General features: G+C 33.6%; 1 protein-coding gene across 1 annotated transcript; it reads left to right on the top strand.

Moving 5' to 3' along the window:
* On the top strand, nucleotides 1-24,700 carry LOC106050921 (uncharacterized). The gene is made up of 17 exons (XM_013205982.2): nucleotides 1-48; nucleotides 178-474; nucleotides 11,333-11,476; nucleotides 11,875-12,571; nucleotides 13,034-13,177; nucleotides 14,495-15,583; nucleotides 15,934-15,998; nucleotides 16,108-16,153; nucleotides 16,767-16,910; nucleotides 16,995-17,092; nucleotides 18,051-18,146; nucleotides 18,263-18,417; nucleotides 18,515-18,666; nucleotides 18,966-19,093; nucleotides 19,244-19,330; nucleotides 19,510-19,580; nucleotides 20,040-24,700. The coding sequence occupies exons 1-16, from the start codon at nucleotides 1-3 to the stop codon at nucleotides 19,555-19,557; spliced, it is 3,438 nt and encodes a 1,145-aa protein (XP_013061436.2). The 3' UTR covers nucleotides 19,558-19,580; nucleotides 20,040-24,700.
* The last annotated feature ends 278 nt before the right edge of the window (nucleotides 24,701-24,978 follow it).

Consider the following 24,978-nt stretch of genomic DNA (forward strand, 5'->3'; position numbering starts at 1 on the left):
ATGGCATTCTTTTATGGGGGGAAATACTTTGACAAAAGAGGATGCTATGTAAGAAACGTCAAATTTAAATTAAATCCGATACAAACATATATAAACATTTGAAAAATAATTAGCGCAATAATATTTTTTATATTATTTTTATTAAAGAACATTATGCTTTTTTCATTTTCATTTTAGGTCATTCTACCTGTCTCCCCTTTTGGAAGATTCGATTCTAATGACAACACGGCGGAAGTGGATGAAGAAATTGAAGTGCTAGAAGGACCAGAGGTTGAAATTGTGGACTCCTTCGACGATAGTATAAATTGTAAATTGGATATGGAATCTAACAATACTGATTCAGAAAACATAAGCACAAAAGATGCTTCTGCAGATCATGCAACAAATAGCTATCAACCTGGCACAGAGCCGGATAACAAATATTATGAAGTTGAAGCTATCATTGCGGGACCTAAAAAGCGAAGAGAACATCTTGTGAGTTTTTTTTATAATTTTGTTGTTGTCAATGTTGTTGATAGATTTTTACTAGTGTTACTAGTCTTAGATCTAGTCTAGTCTAGATAAGATTGATAGATTTTTCTAACTCTATATACTAATATAGTCTAAATTTGATCTAGAGTCTAGAGTCTAAAAGTCTAGATCTGGTAGATATCCAAGTTAGATCTAGATCTATTTCTGTTAAAGTGTCATTAAAGTTAAGTCTAAGTGAAAGTGTTGTACTTGTTATCTTGTAACTATTGTAAGTGTAAGTAACCATTGATATAGACTCAATATAGAGTTTATGCTATTCAGACACCTATAGGTCCAAATTTGAAAGTTTGACTTTGACAGCGCATTATTTGACAATGGTTTGACATAGAAAAGAAAATGAAGTATCAAAATCTTCTTTAGTTAAAGGAGAATAAGGATGACTACTTATATTTGTACCCCTAACCTATATTTGTTATTATATTTAAGGTCAAAGAGGCCGTGTGTTTTCATTTAATTCGGACAAATTTGACCAACATTATTTGATTCCGGACACCACTATTTATTTTGGACAGTCTCTATATTTAGGCCTCAATAAACTCAGATATTAATTCTTTACTAACATTAACTAAATTTTAAGATCCCCAGGCATAACCCCTCACATTAAATCATTAAGATGTTTTGAAATTATGCATAAATACGAACACAAAAAGAAAAAATATGAACACACTTATTCTACCAAAATTAGGTCACTGGGATAGTGACTTCTATACCAACTTTTAGACTTATTTTATGTTTGAATTGTTTGCATGATTAGATGTGTGTTGAATGTTTGTATTTTTTGTTTATTAAATTAATAAATTTCTAATACAGATGATCTTTTGTAGTATAGTACATGTTAGGATAGCCATTCTTTCCTAACTGAATCCTTTATATTCTCTCTATATAAATCTAGATTTATCTAGTAGGTCTAGATCTAAGCATTTAACTTCATTCAATGTACCAAGCTCACTCCAAACATTTACCCATTTATTCTCTATTAAAAAACAACAACACAAAACGAACAAATATAATATAAGATCATTTTTTATTGATGTCCAAAACTGGCTGTCCGAAATAAATTTTGGTAAGAAAATCGTAATTTAATTCGGACACCCTATTAATTTTTTATTTGTATGGAATCAGACAACTTGGCTTATAAATCAAATAAATTAGCTCCAAAAACAGAATAAATATTGCTGGGCTCATTAGTATAGACTTAGCCTATCAAAAAATATAGTCTTAACCCTAGGAAGAGATAAAGTCATCTGGGTAACATAGGAAAAAACAACAACCTGACTTACACATTTGAAATTCATTTTTCTTACATAAAAAGACAGCTAAAAGGAAGGAAATTGGGTCAGAATCATTGGAAAATGGACAAGCACATTATACAGCGCGCTAGTTTTATAATTAAATATTAAAATAATTATTTAACGACCACAAAAATAGCGAATGTCCGAAATAAATAAACTACTATAGATTCTTAATAATATTATGAAAATTATATCTCATTGCTTTTGATGTTATTGAACTTATTCAAGCTATTGTCAGTATTGTACTGACTGTTAGCTGTTACTTATAACTTACTGTAGTGTACAGAGTGTAGGTCTAATTCAGTAATCACTAGTGACTAAGTACTTGATCTAGATTTTTTTAAACAAGATCTAGATTTAGATGTCTAAAAAATAATTGATAGAGACTAGATCTTAATAGATACTAGATTACTATCTAGAAATCTAGATCTAATGATAATCTAATCGATGGCCCCGGATTGGATCGAAATCTAGATCTAAGTAACTAAGTCGTCTGAGTACTAGATCTAGTTAAGAATAATCATCATTAAATAATGTATCTAATAGATTATAGAGTTAATAGAATCTAGATCTATATAATTTAGATCTGGTTATCAATGATTGTTTTACATTGTTTAGGATTCATCTTCAAAATTGAAGATTATATTTATTAATCCCTAGCCCATACCTCACTGTGACTGTGGATCTCGGTGGGCAGGGTTTAAACCTGGGACTATCTCTATATGACAAACCAGACTGCATCATGTATCATGAATGTATAACACAACTAGGCGGCCATCCAGATGTAATAGCATTTTTACTGTACTGTACTGCTATAACTATAACTACTTTTTTCTGAAAGAGTCTTTTCATATATCCAATATATATATATACAATACAAATTCTGATAGTCGTTTAGTCAAATATTAATCTAGTATATATATAATAATCTAAGCCAAAATACCTCTCTGATCTTATCACGAGATCCCTTACAAAAAATTAAATGCAAGCTATATCAAACCTCTATATAGATATTTTATTTTCAGTATTTCCCTAAAAGACTAATAAGAAAGCATTTTTAAAATATAGATATATAGTCACTATAGTTCATTGTCGTAGCCTCCTCCCCCCGCAATATATATATATGTGTGTGTGTGTGTACATAATTAATCTTTATTACATTCTGACCCTTCATTCTTTCGGAAGACATTTATTGTACCCTAGAATAGGTTCTTCCTGGAGATAGTGGAAAAATTGTAGACTCCCCGCCATTGTCAGCAATGAGGACTTGGGGAACGCTGTGAGCTCCCCCTCCGCCCTGCCGCTAAGCACTACTTCCGGTAGTGAAAGCCAACAAAATGCTTATTCTTTGGTGTCTACAGTGCATTATCCTGCTATTAAAAAGTTTTATATTAGAAACCTAATAAATGTGCTATTCTTACTGACTTAGATCCTCTCGCGTCGTTAAACGCATTGGGTGGCAAGCTGCTTCCACAAAAATCTGTTGCTGGCAGCGTCTGAAGCCTCTTCCCACCTTCTCTGTGGACCTACGTGAAAGTAAGGCGCTAAGTTGTACTACAAGGTCCCTGTTTGCGCTTTCCTCGTTATGGCCTCCATTTCATCGCAACTCTTATTTTGTGTGACGGATAAAATATCCCGCAAACCTCATGCGACTCTCTATCACAACCTTACTAAGGGGTTAACTATAAAAATCTGTTTTTTTTTAGCTATGCTCCTAGAATTTGGTGAATTTAGTTTCCTTTAGAATAAAATTGAAGAGGGAGGTTTTTAACCTCAAAACTCTCTATATGGGGATATTTATAAACCATCAGGAAGGGTTTTAAACTTTTAAAAAAGCCCTCTGGAGGAGGGGATTTAAACTCAAAACCCCCCTTGGTTTGGCTACTGTGACAAGAAGGACTATAAGGGTAGCTACTTTTTTTTTTCAATAAGAGTTAGTCCCCCTTAATACATTATTTAAGTCCCTGTTAACTGTATACAATGGCCACTTCCTCTTGAGCCTTTGAGCTGACCAGTGTACATTATTGTTAACTAAATCTCCATAATGTTTATAATATAATAATAGTTTTGTTATGCTTTGACTGTGTTACTCAAGAGGAGTGTGCCACTTTATGGGAATGTATTTTTCAATAACGAGCTAAGTAGACTTTATTTATTTGTTGTTAATAAGTTGGTTATGTAAATATTCTGTCTACTTAGTTTCTTATCCTTTCCTGTATGTGTTTTTTTTTTCTATAAAGACCAGATTTGGGTCGTAGAGTATGTAAAAGACAAACTTTTGTCTTGATACCAGACAGTAGTGTGTCTCATGGATGATGGTCCTTTGACTGTTAGGACCTGTATTATATATTATTGTAAGCCATTGTTTTGTTTTTGAGATGAGACACTATTGTGCCTCTGTGATGGCGGTTCTTTGATTATTTTGAACTGAACCTGTCAAACTATTTTGATTTTTTTAAAAATTATTTGACTTGCTTTTGTTGGCCTTTAATATATAAATGTCTGTTTTCTTTTAATGATCCTTTTCTTTTGTTCCTAAATAAACTCGTTATTAGTTGTAACTGAAATCTCATTGTTCTTACTTGTACGTCTCAGTAAGTTATATATCAAGAGGTTATAATTAATAGCCTAGGTCAGGGGTGGGCAACCTTTTTGTATCGAGGGCCGCATTAAAACTATTTTGGGACTGGGGGCAGCATATACGAATTCATGTATATATACATACAACTTAGAAAAATATGCTAGCTAACTGTATAATGTCTATTAATTCATATTTATACTGTTTATACATTCACTTTTCATTTTTTCACACTTCCAATTGAGGAATTAGAACAAGAAAGTGATATTTCTGAAACCATTTTTACGATTTTTTAAAAAACATTTTGCTTTTGTCATCACAAATGTACATTTGTTTTTAATTTAAAGTATTTAACTGTTTACACTCGTGCTTAATGTTCCGGAACTGTGGAACTAGCATACTAGTTGCTATCCTTGTGACTGCTGTCAAATTACAGCGGAAGTATTGAATGGAACGTCTCTTTCAGGTCATAATTTGCATGGAGCTAAGTATGTTGTCTGGAGCTGAATCAGCTTCTGCGCTAAATTGTGACCTGATGGTGTTGAAAACTGGATCTTGATGCCTTAAAATTTGTTTTTATAAATGCCACACTTACGAAATCTATAAAAGTGTTGTACTATTAACCTTTCACTACAAATAGTTTCACTTTTCAGCAAAGGAAAATGATAAAGCCTGTTTTCACATGCTTGCCTGGAGAATTGGGAAGCCTTGTTTGAAAAGATTTAACATGCACTTACATTTCATATGCAAAATATCCAGTGCAGTAGCTGCTATAAAAACACTCTTCATTAGAAATATTAGTAACAAAGTCAAAGTTTTTCAAGAAACATAAACATTTCTTTCTTGAGATTTTATATTCTTCTCAGTACGTTGCCTATGCTAGGCCAGCCTATACATCGGTATATTTTGTTTTTAAATCTTCAAGTACTTTTCGAAACTGCCTGATGACTTTGGTCACTAAGGTACATGTTGCCCCATAAACTAATGTTATTTTATGCAGCTTTGCGCAAACTTTCCTGTTTAGAGTTTGTGGTTGGGATATTCTTTTTAAAAAAAACAAACTGTTTTTCTCAGCTCCATCAGTTGTTACTCTTGCCCTCTTGTTCCAAGCATACCCAAGACTCAACACAGTTCTTCATAGCATTGAATAAATACTGGCCTGAGATTGTGTCTTTGACTGAGTGTATTGATGTATAGCCAATAAGAATAATCTTCGTTTACTTGAAACGTTTTTAATGACATAGTCTCAATCATTTATAGAGATATTTATAATATATTTGCATTTTTCTATGTATATACTGTGGCCACACCTGATTTCTTTTGGTGTCTGCGTGCCGCATAAAACACTCAGGCAGGCCGCATGTGGCCCGTGGGTCGTAATTTGCCCACCCCTGGCCTATGTAATATAATTTGGGACCACGAAATAGCACTGGACTAACTTGCCAGTATAGCAGAAGTCAGTGGTCTTATGACCTAACCATAGCACAAGGTCACAGCTCCGTTCATAGAATTTTTAGTTAGTAAAATAATTTGCTTTTTTATATTAAATATTTATTTTTTAGCTTCAAACCCTGCTGAAGGGGGGTGTTTAAAGTCAAAAAACCTTTGAATACGCTTCATAGAATTTTGAGTGTGTAATTTTTTTATTATTGAATAGGTGTTTTTTAGCTCTTAATCCGCTGGAGGGAGGGGGGGTTTAAACACAAAACCTCTCTTGGCTACTCTCATAGAATCTGGTGACTGATGTATAGATAGTCTTATATTGAAGAGCGGGTTTTACTCTAAATTTCGGAGGGGGGTTTAAAATCAAAATCTTCCTTAGTTATGCTCTTGGAATTTAGATTATGGTTAGGTTGTTTTTTGTTTTTTTTATAATAGAAGAGGGGGATTTGACTGCAAATTTAAATTAAATACCCCCTTGGCTGCAATGGAGCAAATGATGGTTTAATATTAAAATCTCACCTAAAATTTAAACTGAATCAAAGCAAAAATATGTCACTAAATTCAGACCACCCCCCCCTCCCCAGCTACGCTCATGCTATAGTATATAGGTTTATGTTTGAAAATGCAATATATGTTCTAGATTCTAATTCTAGCCTTTTTTTTTTGAAGACTAATATAGTTTTAATGACCCAATGTGAAACCTTTTTTGTTTGTATGTTGTTAATTTATTATAAGACGAATGGTTAAGTTTGTGCTTCAGACTGTTTTCCCAATGATCCAGAGCTCAAACCCACAAGCTGTCGTCCTCTGCTGTCCTGCAAGAGGCTTTCTTCTCTAGGATAGATTATATAATAAAAACAATCTTTATTTGAAGGAATTTTTTTTCTAGATGTTATTCTGAAACAAAAGAATGTGACTATTAAACATATTAAACATGTTGTTTTTTTTTCTGAATTAGTTGGCCTCCTTGAGTCGTAGAACGACTATGGTTTGTCTCGCACACTTTTTCATGTGGCTGTGGTGGAGCCCTATTTGGAGAGGCATGCCCATCCCGTATAGAGCTATGTCTTCCCAATGGTCAGTGTTGATGTTCACTGATTTGAGGTCCCGTTTTATTACATCTATGTAATGGATGTGTGGGGCGACCAGTTTTTCTTGAGCCAGTCGCAAGTTGTTCGTAGAGGATGACTTTCAGGATGTGATTGTCCTCCATCCAGCGAACATGTCCAAGCCAGCGCAAGCCGCGTTTCCTGAGGACTGTAAAGATGCTGGGAATATCTGTTGGTTAAGGATCTCAGTATTGCACACTTTTTCTTTCCATGTGATTTTCAAGATCCTACGGAGACAGCGCAAATGGAATAAGTTTAGTTTTCTCGCTTGCTTTGTGTAAGTGGTCCATGATTCACTGCCATACAGTTGTCTACTCATAACGCATGCCTTGTAGACTTCCATTTTGGTCACTGTAGTGAGCTTCTGGTTTTCACAAACTCTTGACCTGAGTCTAGCGAAGGTCGAGGCAGCCTTCCCTATGCATTTTCTTACCTCCTCTTCTATAAATATAACTGTTTTTTAATTGAAATCAATAGGATAGGCTATTGCTAATTGGTACAGAAGACAATTCTTTGATTTGTATTGTTGTACATCATTCCTTATTTCTTGTCTAGTGTTGCATATTTCTTGAAGTTATCTTTTATTAGAATAAATAAAACATTATATCTGGGTTTGAAAAGACACTCTCATATTTAAGAAAGAACTATCGACAAATTAAGTGAAAGTGGCCTTCAGGAGATAATTTATCAGTTGTAAGATCATAAGTATGCTAATCATTCTAATCTCTCAAAAGATTTCCACTACTTCCACCGCGCCTTTGATGATAAATTATGAGCGCAGGTTATGGAAGAAACATGCTAATTTTGTTTTTATATAACATATGCATAAGTTTTTGTCCTTTGCCAAAATAGAAGTATAATAAATATATATATTGGTAATTTATATGTTTACTGTTGAACTGGCTATCAATAATTTACTGGGTTTTATTTTTGTTTTAGAAAAAAAAAAGAAAGAATGCATTTTGTATACACACATTTTTAAAGCAAGATTTGATAAGCAGTGTTTTTCATTACTAGTGTTTTTAGCATTGCAGAGGCCACAAGAATGCTTTTAGACACCAGAGTGAAGGACTTTTCCAACAGCTATGAATCAGTTCATTGAATACCTTTGAATATTACCATGTAATACTAAAATAACGTCAGCCAACCAAACAATACAACTACGTTGACAGCATGTTTATTTTGTAAGGAGGGGTTGATTGTGGCATTTGATAGTTTGTACTTCTATTGCTTCTGATAATCATGCTGAAAACATCAAAACTTGCATTATTTACCAAACAGATGACACATTGGGGGGAGGGCAGCCTTTCAGAAGTTGCATCTGAAATTGTGTGAAAGACAAACTCTCTTTTCTCTTTGTATTCTTGTTTTAAAAAAACTTCTATCCTAATCGAGGATACCATTGTTGATTTACCCCAGTGCCCCAACCTTCTTCAGCCCACGGGACAAATAAATTCACCACGCTCTTGTTGCGGGCCACATCATTGCGAAAATGGAAAAGCAATAGAGCAGACGGCATTTTGATTTGGATTTAACTTGTTTCTACAAGTTATATCCAACATTATTTCTATAGCAACTAGTTGGATGCTTCAAGTTGTTTTAAAGAAACAAACTTCTGAATGACAAGCTGCAATGCAAATACTCCATTCAAACAGACATACTTTATGTATTTTGTATAAAAAGTAAAAATCTGTGCACTTTACTTTTTATTGTGTCCACTCAAAGCCAAGTTTTTGTTCAGCAGTCACATTTCATCAGCATACGGATGTGGACCAGCAAGCTACCACTCATGTTGTTAAGAAGTCAACTAAAAATGGCAAGGACACAGTTTAGTTATTTTTTGTTATCTATATTTTACACTCCCTTTTATTATATTGTGGGAGAAGTTTTGAAGGACCAGATAGACCGGCATCCGGCCCGCTGGCCGTATTTTGGGCATCACTGAGTTGACTCCTGTCGCCTCTTATCGTTGGTTCTTAAAACGTCAGTTGTTCTGTTTTCTTTCCTCCCCATATATTAATTGCTTGTAATTTAATCTGAAAAGTTTCCCTTTGGAAAAAAACTACGGATTCTTTTTCATTTTCAATGTTTTTTGTTACCTTCTTCTTCTTCTTCTTCATCGTTCTCATTGTTATGTTGGAGTGTTCATATGACTAGACCAATACATGAGATGAACTGCGCAGTGGTTTCCAAATCAGGGAGCTCTCCATATAGTTTTCTTTCTATTGGGGTGATTTGGGGCCAATGTCTTATACGGGCCTCTTGGTAGAGAGAGCAGTTTTGGATGACGTGGTCGGCATTTTCTGTTTTGTTACCAAAAACAATGTATTTTAAAGATTTGGGACTAAAAAAATGGCTATATTTTTCTATAGATTAATTTTTCATATTGTGTTGGCATTTGGATAATGACCTCATGACAATTAATTAAGATGTTTATATATTATGATATATGTTAAATAAATATATTTAGTTATGGGAAATTATGAATAACTATCATAAAAATACTCTTAGTTCAATTTGGATCATAAAATATTACCCATATCTAGTCTAGAAATAGTTCTAAAGATGACAGTGCTTGCTTTGCTCGTTGTTTTCTATTCTGCATTGATAGAATCATTTTATCTTTTGGAATCTCTTGTCAGCTTCCTAGCACTTGTACACTATGCTGTCTTATTTGGACCATGTGGAGGTGTATGCTCAGGCAAATTATTATTTATTTTTCAAAAATTTTTCTTTGTAATGATTTTGTAAAACATCATGCTAAAAATATATATATATATATATGTGTGTGTGTATATATATATATATATATATATATATATATATACAGGGTGCGTCAAAAAAATGTATACACACTTTGAACTGTCATAGACAATTTATTTCCCGTTCTACAATGCTAAATTTCAGCACATGGAAAGCTTAATGTCTAGTTGGAAAAATAAATGTGAAGGTGGTTCTGTACCACACACAGTACTACCGGAGTGGCAAGTAAGTAACTGCAACATGGCGAACGTGCGTTTGAATTTTGAAGAGCGGAAGCAGATAATTAAGTGGTACTGGAAGTTTGAGAATGTAGCTGCGGTTCACACGTCTACGAGACAAATTTGAAATTCACGGAACAGTGTGTGATGTGCATAAAGGTCGATCAGGGCGACCTCGTACAGCTACAAGTGATGAGTCTTGGAACTGTTTCAGCGTTCACCTCAAAAATCGTTAAGGCAAGCGGCACGTGAGAGGAATGTAAGTGCTAGTAGTGTGCTACACATTCTCAGGAAAGGCAAGTTTTGTGTGTACATTCCAAGGCTGGTGCAACAGCTTAATCTCAGTGGACACTTTGGTACGATGTACGGATGTTGGCTCGTACTCAGCAATGTATTGATGCTGAGGGCCACCAGTTTGAGCATTACTCACATTAATCACATTTATTTTTCCAATTAGACATTAAGCTTTCCATGTGCTGAAATTTAGCATTCTAGAACGGGAAATAAATTGTTTATGACAGTTCAAAGTGTGTATACATTTTTTTGATGCACCCTGTATATTCTGGTAATAAGCACTAATCCCGACAAATCCAAATTTAAGCTTGATAAGTTTTACCAAAAATGTCAACAAAAAAAAATGCCTGTGAGCAGGCTTATTTTATTGATTTTTTTTTACAGTTTTATTTATCATTCATGTTTCTGTAAGGAAAGTGTTTTGTGTTGTGAGATTTTCTACACATTATTTTGTCTCCATCCCTTATTTAGAAAACCATGCTTGCTTAATTTACTATTGTTTCTTTCCTGTTCAGTTCATCTCCAATTATGAACACTATTACTAGCACTAGAAAAATGTGAAATATACAAGAAGGAATAAATTAGAGATTTATTAAGTTCATCTCCCCCTAGGGCAAAATTGGCCAACAGTGTTTGTGTATAAGCTGTAACTGGTGGAGGCAAAGTAAAGGTATTCTATAGGCCACTCCAAAGAAGTGTGTGTTTGTTGGAGGGGAAGAAAACAAAATTGTGGATGGTGTGTCCCTCTTAGATAGCTCAGTAGGGAGGAAAAGCTACAATCAACAAGGCAAATTGTATGTGTGTGGGATGCAATATATATTAATGGTCTCCCTGTTAGGCAACATTTTTTGTGAGCTGTTCAATTACTTCTAACTTCATGTTTTAGTATCATGTTCATTTTACATACATTTTAACTCCAAAGCCATCTATCACTAAAGAAATTTTTTAAAAATTTGTTTGCATTTAAATTAAAATACTCACTCCAGACATTGTGATGTGCTAAATTTGGTTCAAATATATTTATAAATATGTATATATATGTATTTATTATTTTTAAAAAAATATTTCTGCCTTTTAGTTCTTAAACACTATGTCTTGTTACAGTTTAAACTGTGTTATAAAGTTCGCTGGAAGGGCTATGGACCTGAAGCAGACACTTGGCAACCACTTGCTGATTTAGCCAATGTTCAAGATATGATTGAGGAATTTAAAAAAGAGAAGGCGGTAGAAGCTAAGAAAAGAAAGCAGGTAATTGAGAATTTATTTCCTACTTTTTTATTGTTTAGCATCAGTCATCCATCCCAGTGGCTCTACAGCTCATGGAGGACCCTGGCCTGCTTCAACACATCTTTCCATTCAGATCTCTCCTGTTTAGCAAGTCCTATTAGTTTTATAGCAAATATAATATGTAGTACAATCATTTTGAAATTGTTTCTCGTAAATGTGCTTAATTTTCAAATGCAAACATCATTTATTTTTATTTTTTTTTAGAACAAATTTTAAACATATGTAAAGAAATATACTTTAAAAGACTATAACAATTAATAGCTTAAGAAGTTGGTAAGATATTCATTAGTGTGTCAGACTGATAAAAAACAAACATAAAAATGTGTGATAAGTTACCTATTTTGTGTATGTTTGAACAGAAGCCTGCTGTTGAAGCTCCTGAGCCAAAAGAAATTAAAGAACAGACTTCAGATTCAAATTCTCCTTCAGACGACATGGATAATGAGGCCCAGCAGTATGATCCTGAATATGGAACTGTCAAGGATAAGTTTTGGAAGGATCTGGAATTGGGACGTGTTGATCATTATTCAGATCTGTTTTCAGGAGACATGTACTCCAAAATAAAAGGCTGTCAGAGAACTGCTCATGCTGAAGCAGTGGCAAATATTCACAAGCAACAGTCACATGGGAAGCCCAGTGTTAGCCCTCTGACAGTGAAACCACTGATATCACCACCTGCACCAAAGGCACATTCAAGTAGACGGCACAGGGGTGCTTTGAACACATCACTTCCTAAGTCATCTCCCACAACTGGGGCCACAAGATCACAACTTTCACCTGGCAAATCCCGCAAAAGATCTTGTGAACCATTCAGTGCTAAAGGGTACACATCTTCAAAACGTTCTCGCAGGTCTAGGGAACTGAAATCAGGGAATATGTCGCCAGAAAAGAAACGAGTCAGTATTAGTTCTGTCACCTCAGAGACTATTGGTGTTGTCACAACCACCAGCCCAGTGTTAACTCCGCCTGTGGTCCCCAACTCCAGAACTGCTACATTTTTCAGCCAAGAGCCTGGTGTTACCACTATCACTTACTCAAATACTTCTCTACAGAACTGTAAGTACTCTGAATTTTTTGTTTTCCACTTTTCTCATCAGGTAAGCTGAATATTTTGATAATGATGACACAAAAATGATCCAAAAGTATTTGGGGGGGGGGGGCGTATGGAAAACAAAAAGAACAAAAAAACATTAATGTGTCTGTTATCTAATGCTCTTCCCTTTCTTTCTAACTGGCACATGATTTATACTATTATTATGAATTTGAGCATGCCATCTAAATTTTCTCTTTCTATATTGAAACATCTCTAACATCTATCCACTATTTATTTTAATAAATCATGTCTACAAATAAAATTGATTGCATTAACATGTGAAGGAGGCTCAGAAAACATTTTAGAACTGATAGAATTTTATTTTTTGAGTTTATCAAGTAGCTTTTAAGACTTTTTATTGCTTTGCTTTCAACTAGTCTTGCTTATTTAGCATACTTTAAAAATATGATATTTGTGGTTTATAGATAAGCCATCAGACGATGATGAAGAAGAAAGTGAAGGCAACAGCAGAATGACTGTCACCTCTGAGACAATGTTAACTGTCACCACAGAGACCAAGTTATTGGATATGAATGAACTATTGCTGTCTGATGATGCAACACCCACTAGTAATGTCCATAGCAAATTTTATCAATATTTGAATACATCTCACCATCTATATACTATAAAGTAGAATGTAAGAAGTATGTATGTTCCGAATAGAAATCAAAATCTTTTGAGCAATCTTGATGAAACTTTGCACAAATGTTTCTTGGGTGCTAACTGGAACTGTGACATATGTATAGTAGCCCTTAAACAAATAAATAGTTGCCCAACTCTATGAAAGTATTAGTATTTGATGAATCAAGGCCATGTTTACCATGTTTAGATCGAAAGGATCTAGATCTAATTTTTAAAACTACACTTTGCACAGATAGTTTTTTACTTTGACACATGAAAATAAAAAACATAGTCTATTGATTTCATTATTTAATAAAATTAACCTTCAAATTAGTGTTTCAAACGCATTTTTACATAAAATTCGTTCCTTATATCTGCGAATTTAGAAGTTCTGACATACATTCTTTCATTAGACAAGACCGAATTGTTACACATCTCTCTATTCCTAGGTCTAAAACTCTAATTTAACAGAACTTCTCTTCGCAAAGATAGCTTTATACTTTAACACATAAACGTACTAATTATAGTCCATTCATTTCATATTTTAATCAAATTAACATTCAAATTTATTTTCCTAAAGCATTTTTCATACATTTGTTCGCTATAGCTGCTAAGTCGTATTGACATATATTTTAATAGTTCCATTCATGATTCCGTACATCTAACAAAAAAGGTCACACATGCACAGAGCGAAGTTTCCACGCACATGCAGAAAGAACTCTATCCAAGCCAATATTTAACTCTAGATTAGTCTAGATCTAGGCTATCTCTAACTCAGATCTAATTCAAAGATGATAGATCAACTTTATACTTAAGCACATGAACATACTAAATAAAGTCTATTCATTTCATATTTTAATCAAATATATGTAGGCCTACAAGCAAATGTTTTTATTTGAAAAAATGTATTTTGGTCGATTAGTTATTTTGATAGCTCCATTCATACTATTTTTACATTCACGCTTTTGCTATTCTTATAAATAACATTATTATTTCGTTTAATTGTTTACAAAACACTCAGTGACTATATTGACAGTGGTATGCAAATTAAGACCCGCATGCCTACACTTCGTATAAGCTTTATTTTTCTTCTTATGATTGTTTTAAGTTTAGTAAGACAAAAGAATTATACCTATAAGCTGGAAACAATAACACATGCGTAGCCAGTGGGTAATGCTAGTTTATTATTTCATAAATACATTTTTAAAATTATGTTTGATAATTATTTTACGCTTCTGAAAAAGTAAATCTCTAATATTTTTCAGATGAGTCAGTTTCATGTGCCACAGTTAAATGTATCAATGGTGCTGCAAGTTCTAATGATTCATTGTCTGATTTTCAAGAAGCCAGTGGAGCCACATCCAGTGAAAACATGTCTGCTCCAAAAGATACAAACCAAAGATCCACATTAGACACACAGTCAGAAGCCTGTGGAGCAGTGGAGCGAACACATGATCAAGAGTGTCTCTGGGGTGGGGCATGCAATAGATCAGATTGCAGGGCTAACCGCAGACGCAATATGAAAAACGGCAAAGAACAAGCTGGTGGGGGGCCTCCGCATATAAAAGATGAAAGCCCCCACTCGCCACAGAACTCTCAAGAGCATGGTTCAGAAAATGTATCTCAAAGTGCTGGCGCTTCTACTGACAAGACAAGTGGCACTTTCAGAGATAATTCTTTGTCTCAGTCTAGAAACTGTACAGCTGATCCTGGCAATACTTCTCCTATGTCTAAACCTGAATCATCCATAAAATCTCATCGCCATAGTTTTTCTTCAACAGGTGTCAATATGAAAAAATCATCTACCCCCGTTTACAGCTCTGACTCCAGTTTTGAAGAGGCATTACACCCTTCTGTACCTTTAAATAGAGAGGCTTTAAAGAGCTCTTTCAGTCACTTGGACCCACAAGCACCTCCTTTGCATTTAGACAGCACTTACATACGGAACTCTTCAGCCATACAACCTGGCACATCTGAAACATGCACAGTACCATCTGGGGTCAGAAAAAACTCTGATCTTACAGAGAGGCCAGGCTTATTTAGTGACAGTGCTTTCAGCTTTATGGCCCATGATTTTGGAAGGGCCTTAAGCCAAACAGTACCTCTACCTACAAGCGGCATTAATCTGAGCTCTCCCGGGAAAGAGAATTTTGGCAACTCCACAGTCTCTAAGTCAGGTAGTCGTGACCGATTGCATGGCATTATGGAGGTTGACTCGATGGAGCCTCAGTTTGAATCTTCTGTCCCATCACAGTCTCGGAGTCTTGGAGAATCACAAGAGATGAGGGCTAGAAAAAGGATGAGTGAGCTTTCACAGCCATTAGAGAAAATACCTTCTCCTAATTCTAGACGAGGTTAGTTTGAAAATTCAAACATTAGATTTTGCTTATTGTTAAATCGACAAATGGGAAACTTAAATATTGAATGAACTATTTGCATGAATCAACAAATGCTGTATTAATCCCCATTTTAGCATATATCTTACATTAAAACCAGTGTAAAATTTATGCACATTGAAGTTAGTGACATTTTTATTGCATTTGTGTCATTCCATTGTTGCTATTTCATTGTATAAGGTAATAGGGAGTAAAACTGTACCTTTGTCCAAATTTATGCTCATATATTATAGAGAAGAAAACAAACGAATGCATGGATTTCAAATCCACAGAGTTAATACATTTTGAACTATTTTTTCAACTTGTAGATTCAGATCTTGACAGACGTATAAGCACATTGACTTGTGATGAATTGGAAGATTTGGTGGAACAGGTACACTTTTCAATACTGTGTATAAAAGGCTTAATTAAACTAATTTGACAATTACTTAGTTGAATAGTTTCTAATATATATTTATTGTTTTTAATATTACATAATCTAGGGAGAAGAAAGATTGAGTTCAAAAGAAGTTGGCTTTGTAACAAATGGTAGGTACATTCCAAACGTTTTTGTATTATTCCACTTCTGTTGGTTAGAAATTCCCAGAAGATTGTTGTGATAGAATCTAACTTAGACTTAGACTTAGGTCCTCCCGCGCCGTTCGGCGCATTGGGCGGCAAGCTGTCTCCATAATGATCTGTCACTGGCAATGTCTGGAGCCTCCTCCCATCTGGTGTCCACTGTTCTGAGGTCCTCCATGAAGGTGTGTCGCCAGGTAATACGAGGACGTCCCTGTTTGCGCTTTCCTCGTTTTGGCTTCCAGGTTATCGCAACTCTTGGTGTTGGCAAACTCGACGATAGAATCTAAAACACTAGTGAAATCAAACAGCTGCTGGATCTTTGAACATAAATAATTCTGAAAACCTTTCAATAAAAAAAAGACATGGTTTATTTGCAAGATGGAAAATATGTCCTCCTAGCCTGTTTACTAGTAACCTATTGTCAAATCTGAACCCTAAAACTGTCATCATCAGTTTCTGTCTTCAATATGACACTTTGGTTTCAGATTAGTAGCCAAATACATAGATCTATCTTAATTGTCCTTGCAATGTGTCCTTTAAAGTTAATCATTATTAAACATTTTTAATTGTATATTTCCAGCTGATCTTCTGCAAGCTGTTAACTTGGGTAAAGCTGAAGTAGTGAAGAGAGCCATTAGACAGTCTAGTATGTCTGAGAAAAAGCTAGATTTTGAACAGCCAGACAATACTGGCCTCACATTACTCATGAGGGCTGTGCAGAAAGGTATCACTTTCATTTTAATTTTATTTAATGAATAATGATTGTCCTGTATTGGCTTCAGTACTAATCTATGTAATTTTTTTTAAGGCTCACTTGCTATTGTTGAGATGTTATTGGAACATGGTGTGGATGTGAATGCCCAACAAACTAATGGTAACAGTGCACTGATGCTAGCTGCAGAACAGGTCAGTTCATTCTTGTTTATTTTAATGATTGTCTTTGTTACAAATATAGCAAGCTTTATTTGTATGTTTTATTTTGGTACATTTGAGATCTTGAAAAGGTTGTGTGTCATCTGATGACAAAGTTTGTAATAAACTTCTACATATCTTGTAACAATATTTTTGGAAACAGCTTGTTGCCTTCTCTTTGTATGACATGTTGCTGTACATTTAATTTCTTCTTCAGAAGCTTGTTTAGTAAGTAACATTTGGAACACTAGTAAACTCAAATGCAAGTTTGTTTTTTAATTGCAACTTTGTTTTGATGTAGTTAGATGTTTTCATATAATGACCTCCAATATCAGTTCTAGGGATGAATCCTGTTGTCAATGCAGCACTTAAAATCATGTGTTCAGCCAGGAGAAATAGCTGCTCTAAAAGTTTAGAAATGAGCTTTTCTCTAGTTATCAATTTCCTCAAATGTCTCAATGGCTTTATGGTGTTCCTCAACTGCTACCTGCCAGCTACAACATTTGTGTTGCTGTTTTTCAGACCTACTTCAAGTCACTTGTATCACACCCATACTAATGTTGAAGCTTCATCAGAGATCATAATAGTTTCACTTTTTTTTCAATCTCTGCATTGATTTTAGTCTGGACAAAAAGTCAAAAGTGAACTGTTGCTGAAGCACTCTCTTGTTTTGCTTTTTCTTTTACTTGGAGACTTTGTTTAAGTTGTGTAAGGAGAACAGTAACTTTCTTTCTTCATCAAAAAGGACAGAAAAACTTGAAAATGGTTTAGACTATTACCAGCTACATAAAGTAGTCATAAAATGAATTTGTGTCATCATTTTTGAGATGAATCTAATTAAATTAAAATATGAAATTATGTGAAAAATATATTACTTACGGATATGGAAAAGGAAAAATATTGGCCTAGAAATCATTTTTGTAACAATGTTACTGTTTTTTTTTGTCTTTAGAATGGTGTTTGCTTAGTAGCCCTTCTTCTAAAATATGGAGCCAACAGTAGTTTGTATACAGTTCACTCAGACCAAGCAGAAACAGCATTGATGAAGGTAAGGTTACCATGTCTTATAAATTAATAATTTTTTTATATTTTGTATATGACTGTTTAAAGCTATCATTTTTGTCAAACAAATGTTTAACCAGTGATCTCCATTAATTGTATTAGGCCATCAAACGCCAGCACAGAGAAGTTGTTAACCTGATGCTACGTGTGGGAGTTAATATAGCTGCTCCTAATTGTACCAGTATTTCTGCTTTGGAGTTGGCTATTGAGAGAAGAAATCCACAAATTGAGGCTCTCGTTTCAGCGCATTATCAAAGGTTAATATTTCTAGTTTAAACTTTTTTCATGTGTATATTTTTGTTGATTAAAAGTGTCAAGCGATTCTCATATCCAATTTAAATTTTATGTTTTAAGGTTGGAGCAAGCTTTCCGAAGTAGAGTCTTGGTGACATTAGAAGAGACTGCCCAACTTTTAGAGCCCTTATTTCCCTTGCAATGCTTTCCCCTTCGAGAGTCTCAAGAGTTTCTGGTCAAATTCAACAGTAACATTCACCCAGTAGCTCAAGGTAATTTCTTTTAATACAACTGGTGTCACTGTTTTTTTTTATTACTATCTATTGCAGCAGTTCTCAACCTTTTATGCTCGGCGACTCCTTTTTACAATCCCCCACTCTGCCGCGACCCCCCTTCCCACACACACACACACACAGCAATAGAAGAATAGACAAAAATAATCCATATTTTCGATTTCGATTAGGCGACCCCTGGCAAATCGTTAATCGACCCCCAAGGGGGTCGCGACCCACAGGTTGAGAACCCCTGATCTATTGCAAAATGATATGACAATGATTTCTATTCCTTTTAGGGGAAGGCTTTCTCCTCTTCATTGCGCATACCAAAATCAACGACAAAGGTGTACGATGTAGATTCCATGGCAGTTGTCCAATAGGTGCTGTTACACTTAATGGAGTCAAGCAAACACCACTAACAAAGGTACTTATTGTTATGTTCTTTAGTTAGATATTTATTGTTAAATCCTTTAGTTAGGTACTTATTGTTATGTGCTTTAGTTAATACATTTTAGGCAATAAAGTTTAAATTTCTAGATATTATTTCAATGTCTAATATAAAACTTTGGAACAGGAGGTCAACTTTGTAACATCATGTCATCCCATTATACCTGGCTGCAATACATTGATCATTCACAAACTAGAGGATTACACTTCAAAGGTAAGTGTACATTTGTTAAGGTTAAAATGTCTTGTCACTCAATGCCATTTGGCTTCATTTCTTCAAATGTGAAGATTATCATTTTGTCTTTGTTACTAGTAACAGTTCTATTCTTATGTAATTTATTCATTGATTTAAACTGTTGTCACCACTGATACCATGTTTTGTTTTTTCTAAAGGCCAAATTAATTGTGCAAGCTTTCAGAGCCAAACTTTTGCCTTGTTGATTGCAAAGATAAAGATTATTTGGGTAGGTATAGGTAACGCTTTCAGTTATTTGTAAGCCGTCTATTTTTTTTTTTATCTTGAAGTTAATTTTTTTATTCTGTATTGTTTGAACACAATTTACATTTCATTTATTTAGTTAGGTTTCGATTTATTCAGCAAAATTGTTCAATAGGCTAAGTTAATACATATTTAGTTAGAACAACACAGGTTCCTTATTAATGGTTGAAACTTACTGATATGTTTTTGATAAAAGTTTTTAAGGGAAATGGCAAAATAAAATTATCTTCAATTTGTTACGTTTGTATTTCCATAATACATTTTTTTTTTATTGCTATCAATAGCTTTTTTTTTTTTTTTTTTTTTTTTGTTGATGTTAATCTAAATTTCATCTTTCAAGTGCTTCATAAAAAAAATAATAATTGATGTGTGCAATATAAATCATGTGAAAATTGTAAGATTTTTAAAAAATTCTCTGTTTCAGGATTGGTTGAAACCACAGAGAAAAAAAACTAAACAAACATTTCAAAGATTGTGGTGGAAAGCTCTGCAGGAACTTACAGCTCAACATTTCATTTGGCAGGACTTATTTATTTGTACTATTTATACCTTTTTATACACATGTTGTATTTGATTGAACATTGCATTGAATTCATACTGGTGAATTGATGTTACATTTTATATTTCTGTTTTGTTTCCCATTTATATTTCATTCAATGACTCTTCTTGTTGATATTCTCTTGTATTTTTTTTTTTAATTCTTAGACAGTGGTTTTCAAGTCATGGGTCACAACCCTCTCAATAGGGGTTACAAAAAGTTTCAGTATAGAAACTTTGGACATTTTATTTTTTACAAGTCATTTAATTCATATTTCTTAAAATTCTTTAATTGGGGTAATTGCAAAAAAAAAAGAACAAAATGAGAACCGCTGATCTTTGATACTTGAATGGTTTGGTTGATGATTCCTTGTCAAATTTATTGTTTTGGCTTTATGCTTACAACTTGTTAGTTTTTTGTTCAATAACTAAAGGGCTATCTAAAGAAAGTTGAAGCTTTGCCAAGAACATGGGTTAAACAAATATCACAGTAAAAATGTACAAATAATTGTTCTCATAGCCTAATTGGGAAAGTGGCGAAAGATTAAAAACTCTAAAAATGTATTTAAGAGAAATTTCCTCAAATTTAATGTAATGTTTCCTTAGGATCTTAATCTTTGTATGTTGTCATTTGTGTTATATGTGTATCATTTAGTACATTAGATGTTTGCAATTGAGGAAAATATCTGTTTCAATGTGATATGGGTGCCTCTTGTTAAATCTAAAATATCTGTGTTGATGCTGCTGATGTGATGTAGTTGGTGACTTTGTTGAATATGTCATGAAGTAAAAAGAGATATGTGTTAATGTATTGGTAGAGTCTTTATTTCCATCTGTGATATAGGATGAACCCTTGTACATTGCACATTTATGCTTAATTTTGATTACCATTGAATGAAATGAATTGTCTGAAATAGTGACTCACAAATCCTTCAGCATGAAATCCTGACCCTTCAAATTGACTATTTACACATTACAATGGAATTTTCTCTCCTTCCCTTGATTACATCTCTCTCATACACTACTGAATCAACTTTAGAGATTGCATTTTATGTCAAGATATGCTTACACCAGTGTTTATCAAACATGTACTAGTGATACCTCTGTAGTCCACAAAATTTACATTAGCATTCTCAGCTTCAGAAAATTGTTCTCCCTTGTCTACAAGGCACTATGTTCAATTAATTTATGAAGAGGTGGTAGGGGCTGATACTATAGAGAGCATGTACTTTTGTAATGGTCTTGATATTTGTAAGATTATCTTTTGTGTTGATCAAGACGTCCTCTAGCGAACCTGTTTTGTTCACTCCTGACATCAACTAAACAATGTTACTTCATTCAGAGAAATTTGTTTGTTTGACATAAGACAGGTAGAATGGCATAGACTTATTGAAATGGCTTCTTGCAAAGAATGTTTTGAATTGATCTTATCATGATACCTCTTGCAATATGTAAGTGCCTACATAGAAGGATAAAAAACTTTCGCTTTATTTAAAAATTATTTTAAACATTGATAATACTTGGAAGAAGAAGAAGAAGAATGTCACTCATTTTTAAAGGGGGTATTTTAAACATTGGTACCAGTAATAATGGTGTTCTTAGTTGGTTCATAATCAAATATGGATTTATGACTACAATGCAAATATGACAAATTGTGTCTTTGAAAAAAAAATTGTCTTTGTTCACCCTTTCACCACATCGCGTGAATCACCCCACAGTTTGATAAACCCTGTCTTACATTTTCAACTAAATGTCTAACTGCATTATTTCAGTTGAAAACTAAAATGTCTATGACTTACAAACAACATATTCTTCTGCCACTGTTGAAGTTGGTTTTCCTTTAAAGAATCCTGAGAGTAAGCTTTTTCATATCTGTTCCTAGAGTAGACTTTTCATGTCTACATAAAACCCTATATTAAAATAATTGACTATAGGTTGAGAAATAATGGTTTGATCTCTTCAAGTCACATCATGAATGCATTATCTATACATGTTGTCTTTAACCTCTGAGTATGAGTGATATCTTGTGTGATCAAGAGAAACATTACATATATATTTGTGAACATAACATTTTGGTTAAATTGCATGAAAAAATTTTCATCTAGCATTTACAAAAAAAAAATTTTTTTTTTTCGTTTAGTTTTTGTTGGTCTGTGCAAATTATTTTTTTTAATTACTTAGCTTTTTTTTTTTTTAAACCCTTTTCTCTGAAAAATATTTTCATTAAAAATTTGTATCAAAGAATTCATCCTTTGACTTGTAGATCAATGAAAATAACTTTAAAATTTCCTTTGAATTTGTGAATAAACTATTTGCTCATCTGTCACTTACTTTTGTCTTAAAGGTACTGTGGCAGTTCGCATAACCAAATTGCTCCATTTTTCCACAGTCAGCAGCAGTTCTTAGCAGGATATCAGGAGAGAGGCTGGTCCATTCTTTTATGGTGTCCAGACAGCTTTTCTTTGGACAACCATTTTTTAAAAAGTCAACCAACTAATAGATGTATTTTTTCATTTAAAGTGCACTTTTTAGTATTTTGTTCTTTGTCACTAATTCATCACTCAAATATATTCTTTCAGACTTTTGAATTTTGTGAACTCTGAACTGCTGTTGATAAAACACTATCTGATTTTATTTTATTTTGTACAACTTATAGACTTAAGCCAAATGATAATTTGACCCCTAGTTTTCGTAAGCCATTTCATTTAGTAATTTTAGTCATTAGGTGTCTAGTACATTTGTGAGAGCAAAAGGATGCTTTTTTTTTTCATTTATAATCATTGTTGTTCAGCCATCTAATAAAGTGACTAGTTTTATATACATATTTTTTTTTCCACTTTTGGTTTTGTCTGGCTCTTCAAATTAATTCTATTTTATATCATATTTCACCTAGCTTGGCCATCAATAGATGGTTTTGTATAACTTTTCAATTCAATTATATTTCACATTGCTTGGCCAGATGAAATTTTGATGCCTTTTATATACTTCTTGCTCAGACTGAATAAATGGCGATTGAGGCTGCTTCATCTTGGAATTATTTTTCGTTCTTTGACAAACTGAATTGTAAATTTGTTCTCTTTATTCATTTATAGATGTTTTTAAAAAGTTAGGTTGTATTTTTATTGTTGTCTTTTTTTTTTTTTTTTTTTCCAAATCTGTATATTAAGTTATGGCATTGTGTTTTTTTTTTATTTTTGCTGCAAAAACTCTTATTCTTATCATACAACTGACAGTAGTATGTGCATGTATTTATGTATGTTTAGCTCTACTCTAAATGTACTAGACAAGAATGAATTAGAGAATGAACTTGTCCACTGTTTAGCAGCTGCAGTGTCTATGTGTGTGCACTCATATTTACATCCACCCTATCCTTCAAATATTGTACAATGAACCTGAGCTTATATTTTGTTCTCATCCAAATGTTGTTCCAAAATTTGATTGCTGTTGTATTTATGTGTATTTTTTCTGTTGTGTTGTCTTTATATGAGAAACGAGTCCTTGTAATCACAACAAATTTCCGTAAGGATCAATAAAGCAGTCTTAGTCTTAGTCTTAGTCTTAGTCTTGAATATCAAAAGTCATATTTCTATAGCTTAGGATATAATGGAAATAAAATCAATCTCTAGTTGATAATTACAACCTGTTATATGTAATTTATATCTCAACTCAACATGCTTACAAATCAGCTTTAGTCATACAGAATGCCATGAAAATTGGGTTTTGTAATGTCATGAGTACATTCATTTATTGAACCTTTTCCTTGCTGTACAAGCACTGACACCAGTCATCATGGCATTCTATCTGGAGGTTATATATGCACATGTTCAGTATGCCAAAGTTTATGTTTTAGCAAAGTGACAGAGAGCTGCATTTGGGTTGTTAACATACAATTATTGGTGCCATTACATAGCTAAACACTCCTTGCAAGTCCAAACATTACTTGTATATCAGGAAATAAAATAAGACTTTCCACACAAGTTAACTCAGTGGTTGTCACTAGCTCAGCTTGCTAGTAGATCAGCTTCTATAAAGCAAGCAAATAATAATAAAAAAGATTTCTCTGGATCATGATTTCATATGAAGTTCCTGCAATGATTGAGGATAGAATTGTATACTATGTTTAGTCAATGCATTCTTCCAACCCATTTTGTGCCATAATGAAATGCTTTAAGATGGCTTGATTTTGTTTAATGTGTTTTATTACTGTTTTTTTTTGTTAAATGTTTAACATTTGTTTACAGTCAGAATAGTTCATTCACTACACTCAACTGGTGTGATGAAAAACATGTTTCATGCTTTGACCTCAATTTTACTCAATACTTAGTTATTAGTTTGTGCATTGATCTCTGGGCAGTCCAGAGAATGTGTGCATAAGTAGCACTTGTCTAAATGATCCCTAATGTTCCCTGTAACACAGGAACTTGTATCAAATTTGAAAAGAAAAAAATTAGATGATTATGTTTTATTCTTGAACAGCAGCTGTTTGATTTCCATGTTTTGTATAAACTGTTTCATTTGAGTCAACTCATTAAAGATTCATGTAGTTCACTGGAGTGTTTGTTTCAGTACTTTTGAAGCATAGGTTTTCATGCTTTTTGATTTTTTTTAAATATATACAGATTCACATTGGATTGATGCTTCAGAGACCATTTTTCTAAGCTTTACCCCACCCCACCCCCTTTTCAGTTACCTAAGATTTTTAGTGCTCTTTCTAGAGGCTTCACAAATGTTGATTAAAGAGAAGTATGGTACTAAATTTTGTATGCTTGTGTTTTCTTGTTAATGGTCATACATTTTACTGTCACTAATACCTCAAGCTGTTGTCA

This window comes from Biomphalaria glabrata, chromosome 6, assembly GCF_947242115.1.
Source record: "Biomphalaria glabrata chromosome 6, xgBioGlab47.1, whole genome shotgun sequence".
Taxonomy (NCBI): domain Eukaryota; kingdom Metazoa; phylum Mollusca; class Gastropoda; family Planorbidae; genus Biomphalaria; species Biomphalaria glabrata.